Source organism: Arachis ipaensis, chromosome B1 (genome assembly GCF_059453495.1).
Source record: "Arachis ipaensis isolate K30076 ecotype BB chromosome B1, ASM5945349v1, whole genome shotgun sequence".
In the NCBI taxonomy this organism is placed as follows: domain Eukaryota; kingdom Viridiplantae; phylum Streptophyta; class Magnoliopsida; order Fabales; family Fabaceae; genus Arachis; species Arachis ipaensis.
Window position 1 is genome coordinate 74356279 of NC_142436.1, and position 9650 is coordinate 74365928.

At 36.4% G+C, this 9650-nt stretch overlaps 1 protein-coding gene across 1 annotated transcript; it reads right to left on the reverse strand.

Moving 5' to 3' along the window:
• Window positions 1-7344: 7344 nt before the first annotated feature.
• Window positions 7345-8336, reverse strand: LOC107608279 (1,4-dihydroxy-2-naphthoyl-CoA synthase, peroxisomal-like). The gene is made up of 4 exons (XM_088502833.1): window positions 8233-8336; window positions 8045-8198; window positions 7846-7968; window positions 7345-7455 (listed from the first exon to the last, which is right to left on the reverse strand). Exons 1-4 carry the CDS (start codon window positions 8334-8336, stop codon window positions 7345-7347), a joined length of 492 nt encoding a protein of 163 aa, XP_088358959.1.
• Between the last annotated feature and the right edge of the window lie 1314 nt (window positions 8337-9650).

A 9650-nucleotide genomic window follows, 5' to 3' on the forward strand; every position in this document is an offset into this window, starting at 1 on the left:
CTGTTTCTTTATTCAATTCAACTTATTCCGCTTCTAAGATATTCATTCGCACTTTAATATGAATGTGATGAACGTGACAATCATCATCATTCCCATATGAACGCGTGCCTGACAACCACTTCCATTCCACCTTAAATTGAATGAATATCTCTTGGATCTCTTAATCAGAATCTTCGTGGTATAAGCTAGATTGATGGCGGCATTCATGAGAGTCCGGAAAGTCTAAACCTTGTCTGTGGTATTCCGAGTAGGATTCAGGGATTGAATGACTGTGACAAACTTCAAACTCGCGAGTGCTAGGCGTAGTGACAGACGCAAAAGGAGGGTGAATCCTATTCCAGTATGATCGAGAACCTCAGATGATTAGCCGTGCTGTGACAGAGCATTTGGACCTTTTTCACAAGAGGATGGGATGTAGCCATTGACAACGGTGATGCCCTTACATAAAGTTTGCCATGGAAAGGAGTAAGACTGATTGGATGAAGACAGCGGGAAAGCAGAGATTCAGAGGAACGAAAGCATCTCTATACGCTTGTCTGAAATTCTCACCAATGAATTACATAAGTATTTTTATCTTTATTTTCTGTTTATTTATTATTATTATTCGAAAATACTATAACCATTTGATATCCGCCTGACTGAGATTTACAAGGTGACCATAGCTTGCTTCATACCAACAATCTCCGTGGGATCGACCCTTACTCACGTAAGGTTTTATTACTTGGACGACCCAGTGCACTTGCTGATTAGTTGTGCGAAGTTGTGAAGTTATGTTTGGACCATGGTATTGTGAACCAGTTTGTTGGCGCCATTGCCAGGGAGAGAACGAACGACAAACTTTACAATCAGGGATCACAATTTCGTGCACCAGTCTTGTACCAAGAGAACCCAATCCTAGCCTTCACCAAATGATTCAAATTCAAATCGAACTTCCCTGGGCACAAACGGGTCCTCCACATACATCGTTGTAGGTTGATTCCAACACCAATTTCTCAAGAACAGGGCACCCAGCGAAAAGCATCACTATATACTCATGGCACCCAAACAAAACCCTATTCCCAACATGCAGCACCTTCAACGAAGGGAGCCCCGAGCTTCGTTGACTAAGTGTCGCATGTTCTCCGGGCCTCTTCGCCGGTGACGACGACAACGACCCCAACGAACAGAATTTTGAGCACCTCGTTATCTCGTGCAACCCAAGCATCCGACTCTGACCTGTTTCCATCCCCCTGATGAAGCAACTGCTAACGTCTCTTCGCCGTAGAAGGCCGCTCTCTTCTCCGTCGTTGCCTCCCTCTTCTTCCTTTCCTTTTCTTTTTTCTCCCTCTTTTGTTCCTTTTTTTCGTTTCAATTTGTCTGTTTTAGGGGTAGTGAGATGGAGTAAGGGTAATGGGGGGTGGGACTGGGGTAATTAGTAAAAATAGAAAAAAGGGTATTTGTGTCATTTCAAAAATTATTATGTTCAAAAGGACGATTTTATAACGTTTTGTAACGATGAGGATGATTTTAATAACAAAAAAAGGTCGATGACGATTTTGATTTTGGCCTTAGACTTTAGGGATGAAAAAAGTACTTAACCCTCAGTTTTATTTGCAGTTATATCAATTACTTTATTAAGCTGTAATGTTGTTACATGTTTGTAGTGGCTGATTGAACATCCAAAATTTCTACCACGAGTTTAACGTTGGTGGTCATTCGTACTCTGGTATTCCTATCCCATTAGTTGTTTAAGAAATTTTGCAAGGTACACAACTCGTATATGGTTTATGCAATCAAAATTAGAACCATTAATATACATATGCTGAAGTTGTGTTCTAGCATTGCCAGTATCTGACTATTTATTATCTCCAAGCTTGTATCATAAATAAATTCAATCTTAATAATGTAAACTTTCTTTTATTTTTAACAATTTTAGCCTTGGAATTCCAGATTCATGAAAAACGATATTACTAAGAGGTTGTACATTCTACATTGTTTATTCAATACAAAAACTAAAGATTAATTGTGGTATGTTATTTTCTTCTGGGATACCTGCTGGAAATCTTGTAGCAACTCGAATGGAAAAGAACTATGAAATTCTATTTGCTCATGGAATAGCACTTGTTTCTAATGAACTATACAGTGTAGTTTAAAAATATAATTTCTCATTAACTATTCCCTTAACATTCACGCATTATATGCAGCGCATACCGAAAAAATTTCATTAACCACAAACTAAATACTTGGTGTCTTGGTCTTTGAAACCTACAGCCTCGAGGTTAGTCCAATGATCCCTGATGGTCACTGTCCATTCGCCTCCTTCCTGTACATCGTCTCTGCAACATGCCATTCCTCTTCCACCTCTACTCATTGATGACAAGTCATCTTAGGCTAGTTTCACAAGCCTATTTCATTAGTTTTCACTTGGTTTTATGCACTTTCTTGCACAATAAGTAAGTGTTTGAGTGAGAATTTCATGCTTGTCTAAATTCAATCAAACATTGGTAATTTTATGCATTTTTATTAGATTTATTGCAAGATTTAGTTGATAATATGAATGATGCAAGAGTTGATGATTATGCCAAGGCTTTGATGTATTTGTTTGGTTGATGATAGGTGAAAAGGTGAAGGAGAAGGAACAAAGACGATTTGCAATCCTGACCTCTTTACACTCCAACAAGAATAACTCGAGCTACAAAACTCCAAATGAGGTGATTCAAGTAGCATTGGAAAGTAGGAATCTTGAGCTTTCCAAGCATATATGACACTGCATGGTGGATACTAAATCTGAAGGAGAAAACTTATCCCGAAAGTGCAAAAAGGAACATAGTATCAACCTGCAGTAAGGCTAGCTGACCTATCCACTTTCAAAGGAGGATAACTTGAGCTGTAGAGCTTGGAATGATGCGCTCTCAAATGCATTGGAAAGTAGATATCCAGAGCTTACCAACGATATATAATAGTATGGGGTGAACATCAAGTTTGGGCCTCAGAAGCTGGCGCTAAACTTTGGCCTCCAAACAGCCAGCGTTCACTAAAGTGAACGTAGCGTTCACTAAATTGAACGTTTTCGGCCTTCCAAGCAGCGCGACCATGCCTTCTTCAAAGGACCATAACTTGTGCTACAGATGTCCAATTGATGCGCTTCTAGTTGCGTTAGAAAGCTGACATTCAAAGCTTTCCAACAATATATAGCAATCTATATTTGGCATGAAATTGAAGCACAAGTGATAGGCATCTTTAAGGCCAAAAAACCAACCAAGGAAGGTGCACATCAAGGGTAGCGTTCAAAATTTAGAACGCAGCGCTCCCTTTTTTCAACTTTCTCATGACTCTTTGGCAAGGGAAGCAAGGCAATGCGCATCAAAGGCAACACAAGGCTGGTGTTCAAAGAAGTGAACTTAGCGTTAACTTTTGTGAACTTCTTCGTGCCTTTTACCAAGGAAAGCAAGGAGCGCTCAACCAAAGGGAACGCCCATGAACGGAGCGCTCAACCAAAGGGAGCGCTCAGCTAGGCAGCACTCAAGGGAAGGCACAACCCAAGGAGCGTTCAAAGAAGTGAACGCTACGTTCATAGTTGTGAACGTTTTCGGGCATAAGGCACCAAGGAAGCAAAGCGCACTTAAGGAAGCAAAGGAATGTAGCGCTCAAAGAGTGAGCAGAACGTTCACAAAGTGAACGCTAGTTGGGAGTAAGGCACATACCAAGGCAAGCGTTCAAAGGAGTGAACGCCAAGTTCACTTTTGTGAACTTTCTCGTGCCTTTTTGCTGAGCACGCACCAAGGAGCAAAAATTGGCACGAGGGAAGCACCTGCTTGGCAAATTAAACGTAGCGTTCACTTAAGCCAACTGAACACTCCCCTGGAAGGTTCCCACACACCTTGACTCAATTGAACCAAAGCCACCCGGATCCATTTCTCATTCAAGGCCAACTTTAAAAAGTCCACTCCAAGCTTTGAAGACCAAAATAGAAAGTGTATAAATAGGATCAAATTCAATTTGTAAAGGACCTTTAGCTCATTTTTACTTTTCACTTTTAATTTTCATTTGTTTTGAATTTGGAATTTAGGAATTGGATCTGAGTTTAGTTTTCTGTTTTTATTTTCTTTTCGTCTGCAACTTCTACTTTCTGTTTTTGAATTAAGATTGAAGAGCTCCATTGATTCCTAATCTGAGAATCATCTTTCCTTTTCTTTCATATAGTTTGGGAATTGGAGAATTGGATCTAAGTTTCTTTTGCTGTTTTCAATTTCATTTTCTTCTGCAATTTCTCTTCTGCTTGATCAAGAGAGTAATTGAGATCTAGATCTGCTTTCTAATCTCATTGCTCTTCTTCGATCTTCAATTTCTCTTTAGGATTTTATAATTGATTCAAGTTTTCTTGCTGTTTTGTTTCTTGAAGCAATTTTCCATTTTTGTTCTTGCTATTGAGATCCAGATCTGAATTCCTGCATCTCATAGCTCCCTGATTTACTTTAACTAGCATTTTCTAGTTTAATTCTGAATCCCAATACCCAAATCCCTTTTATTCTTCAAGCAATTTATATTTCTCAGCAATTTAGATTTAGCAATTTACATTTCTTGCACTTTAAGTTTCAGTTATTTACTTTTCTTGCAATTTAAGTTTCAGCTCTTTTACTTTCTTGCTCTTTAAGTTTCTGCAAATTTACTTCTTCAACACCTTTAGATTCAGTCAATTTACCTTTCGCATTCTTATTTACTTGCAATTTAGCTTCTGTCAATCAAAATCACTCAAATAATCAAATATTCGCTTAACTAAATTCATCACCTAACTAAAATTGCTCAATCCATCAATCCCTGTGGGATCGACCTCACTCTTGTGAGTTATTACTACTTGATGTGATCCGGTACACTTGCCGGTGAGTTTTGTGTGAAATCGTTTTTCCCTCATTACTCATATCTTTCGCATGCGTACGCGTCTCTTACAAAATCTTCCCCATCCACTTCTAACATGGAGCACAACTGGCCATCATCCCAAGCTGACCCCTCTGTCGCTGATATATAATTCCCTTTGTCTACCCTGCAATAACTTCATTCACAGTTTCACACAACAAAAACCAACTATGCCACCACTGACCAAACCCTATTTCCCAACCTATCTTTTTTGTCGGGACTTCATTTCTTCATGTTTTTATTTCTTTTTCACTTTTTTTAGGACTAACTATCTGACAATAAATATGAACATTTTTTATTTCCTCACACATCTGTCTTCCAACAAACCAAAAATGTAAAAAAATTTTCAATTGGGTTATAGGATCCAACAATGAACTGGGCTAAATCCTGAAAGGGTCATCAAGTCAACCTTTGAATCCAATATAAGCAATGACACACTTACCTGAATGGCTCAGCTCATGGCTGCCAAAAGAACTAGCCTCAGCCGTTTTTCCCATATTCTTCCTTGTACTCTTTTGACATTACACATAGCATAACAGGACAAAATTTGTTCTAGTCGTCATCCGTACTTTGAAAAATTTCAAATTTTCGAAAATTAAATAATTAGCTATTTATGAGTTAATATATTATATTGAGATATAATTTTTAAAAAAATTATTTTTAACAAAAATAGTTAAATAAAAATTATGATTATTGAAGTTTAATTTAATTATTATTTATTCTATTAAATTTAAATTATATATCAAAAAATAATTTGATAAGACAAAAATTAAATTGAGTTTTATTGTTATTATTATAATTATAATTATAATTATCATTATCATTATTATTATTTTTGCCCGAAGCCTTAAGGGAATTAAAAGAAAGAAAGCCAGACACCAAAAAAAAAAAAAAAAAAAAAAGCCAAAACGTGTCTTATGTATTATATATATACATGTACACATATATGTATGATAACGACACATACCGACCTTTTACCATCTAATAATCTTCTTTATATTCTTGGAAACAAACCTTTGAGAAAAGAAAAGAATGGAAGTAACCGAGAGTGAGGGTGACGAAAAACAATGGAACCTTAACTCTTCCAACCTCGATTTTTTTAGATTTATAATTCTAATAAAAAATCTAATTTAATAAAAATGTTCGTATCCTCTTTCTCTACACATTGGCGTGATTTTTGTTCGGTAGAAGTTGATGGTAATATAGCTCTCTTTTTTATTGAGTTCGGCCAATTGGAGTTTTAGTAGGCACAGACGATTTCTGACATTTTCTTCTTCAGCAGCTCGATCAAAAAGCTTTTTTGAAATTTTCGTTCTTTTGATTTCATACGAAAGTAGGATATGGTATTTTATAATAATTAAATATGAATTTAATAAATTAATGTTGGTTTGATTGATTATTTTTTGAATTTGATTAAGTTTATGTTAAAATCTTGTTGAATTATTGTTGTTGCTTGTGATTTGTTGGCACAACTAGAAAATGGATTAATACAGACAGATTTACAAACGGATTTTTGGTTACCGACGAAATTACCGACGGATTTTGTCCCTCTGTAAAAGCCCGTTCGAAAATTATTTACCGACAAATTTTTTTTCCGTCGGAAAATTACAGACGAATTTTTCGACAAATTTTCCGTCTGTAATTTAAACTTTGGAAAATCATCCCACGTTCTGATTACAGACAGAAAATTCGTCTGTAAATTCGTCAGTAAGATAAAATAGAATTTTTTTTAGATTTTTCCATTGCAAAATGAATACTTTAGATTTGTTTTCTAAATTTACTCCATCAAACACTGTAAATTGAAAAAAGAGAGGCAAAAATCACATAAATAAACATAATATTCATTACATGATACCTATAAAATTGGATGTTATTTTTCAACATCATTGGCCAATATCTCATTGTCTTGATAAAAAGATACCCAAAAAAAATAAGATGACCATCCCAATGTTACATGAATGTCACAAATTACACTTAGCACTTAAAGATAGGATAATCTAAAATATTAATAAATAACTAAGTTGCATTAGCAGTATCAAGCTCCACATTGAAAGTTAATCTTGACATCTCCTGACTGAAATAGAATTAAAATCTGAATTGGAATTGGAGTAAACCAATCTATGCCAAAGAATCAAAACATAGAAAAACAGAGAGAACAACAAAAGCAAACAGAGATCAAAACAAAAATAAAATAATTAAAGGGTTCTTCACAGAGTGCAGAATGAAAAATAACATTTGAAAGAACTCACCTGGGCTAGGCAAATTCAAACCAGCAGGAAGCCTAGGCACAACAACAGCAGGATGATTCTGCACACACGCCAGAAAACCCTCAGACGGTTCAGGAAATACAATTTCATCGTAAGATTCAACAACACTAGGGATCAAGAATCATACTAATCTTATATTTTGGCATAATAACACTAATAATTGCCTCATAAAAAATGTCAACAATCAATAAACCTGCAAGTCCAACACATTAAGGCTACCAATATCTTTATTATCAGAATAACCATCTGCTATCCTCAAAGCTTGGTCACCACCACTACAAAATGCCTTGGTCCCCTACAAAATAAATAGGCAAATCAACATCAATCAAGTTCACACTAGTTTACACATAAAATGTGAATATTCCATTCATGTCAAAGTGACAACAACATGGCCAAATGTCCTTTTCAATGGAAGCATCATGTTTAAAATAATCAAGGAAGGATTTAATTTGATGCAATACACTGACATTCAATTAAACTCATTTTAACACCAATCACTTGAATGATCATCCGACTCTAAGAGTAGATTTGATTGGATAATAGTATATCAAAATTAAACTCTAGTCAAAAGGGGCATCAACCCCAACCATTTGGCCTGAATCCATCTCAATTAACCTTAATTTTTGAGGTCAACGCATCAATTTACAGAATTTCTGAAAAACACTGGAGTAGGGAGGAGGCATACCTTGCCAGTAAGAATGACAACCCCAATAGAACTATCATGCCTGGCATCATTGAAAGCACGAATAAGTTCCTTAACTGTATTGGGTCGAAAGGCATTCCTTCTCTCAGGCCTATTAATATTAATCTGCAACCACACTCACCTAATCACAAAAATCCAAAATAAAAATGAACTTGAAAAAGTTGAAAGCTGAAACCCAAACCTTGGCTATGCCTTCCCCAACAGCCTTCTCGTAGATGATGTCAGTGAACTCCTTGTCGGAGTCAGTATCAGAAGCGATGACCCTCCAAACGACGTCGTGGGAGGGAACATCACCGTGAACATGTTTGTAGCTATCATTCCGGGAAGTTGAAGAGTCAGAGGCCAAGTTGGAGTTGGTTGTGGGGATGAAGAGAAGGGTGATCATATTGAGAAGAGGCACCAAGGTGGTTGACTATGGAGGCGAGTCTCCTGGTCACGGTGTCAAGTACAAGCAGGTTCTTCTTCTCTGCCATTGAAGCTTTTTTGTGAGATAAAAGTTATGGTTAGTTACTTAGTTATGCACTAATGAAGGGAAGCATAAAGCATTGGTGCTTTTTTCTTTTCCCCCTAACTTTTATTGAAATTAAAGGGATAGAGTAGATTGGAAGATTTCATACCGAATTTTTGGATAAGATAAGCTGATAAGGGGAAAGAGAGTTACTGTAACGGCACAGTTACTGTTGACTTCGCGCCAAAAAAGAGTGTGTGCTTCTGAAAAGTGAAAAAATAAATAAATAATTTCTAAGTCAATATATAAGAAATCCATGGCCTATTATATATGTCATATGAGTTTGGTGTTTAATGTGAAATAATTCAGATAAACACATCAGTTTATTAATTAATTATTCTGATATGCAACTTGTTAGGGAGTGAACACGTAGGTTAGCAGAAATTTTGTTTGACAGGTGAGTGAGGCAATTCATCGAACAATTTTAGTGCAAGAAGAAGATGACCTAACTTCGGAGTATTACAGAAGGGGAACTTAGTCTGTCCAATTCGAGTACCAAGTTTCTTTCGTTTTAACTCATAATTTTGGAGCCTCTGTTTCATGAAGAGATCCAACTCCGGTGAAAGTTGCTGATTCGCATTTAATCTCATCGTAAAGTTACTAGGGATCATATTCTTGTACAAAACTGTGAAAAAGAAGAAACGCACAGGGTTAAGAAATTTAAAATTTTGAACCTCATCATGCTATTCAAGTAGTACGCAAGAAAAATTGGAACAAGTAACACAATGCAACTGTTTAGAGATTAATTTATAACTAGAAAATCAAATTAATATCACAAAGGCACAAAGGCACACAAAAATCAAATTAATATCAATCAACAGCAAAAGCAACCAGCAGGCATATGAACAAACAAACAAGCAAACATCTAATTACCAAGCAATGAAGAAAATCCTGCTCTTAGGGACATTGCCTTCGGTCAAGAACTCAAAATCATATATAGCATAGCGGCACTCATTAGGAGGGAGGCAAGCAGCGAAATCTTTGTAGCCTTGAGCTGGCTCACCAAGCTTCTCCACAATGACTTGCTTCTGATTCTCCTCAATCTTGAAAGCTATGAACCTGTGAGTCCTTTTTGTCTTAAGCTCCAAAAACCGCAACTTGCAGTCATCATGGACCGCCATTCCGGAAGCTACATTTGCCTGAGAGATTAAAAGGCACACCAAAGCAAAGCAATTATGATCAAGCAGATACCCACACGAATTATTACTCACACATACTTTAATCCTTTTTCCACTTGAGTAGCTAATAGTTCCTCAATGAAAAATAAAATCAAGTGATT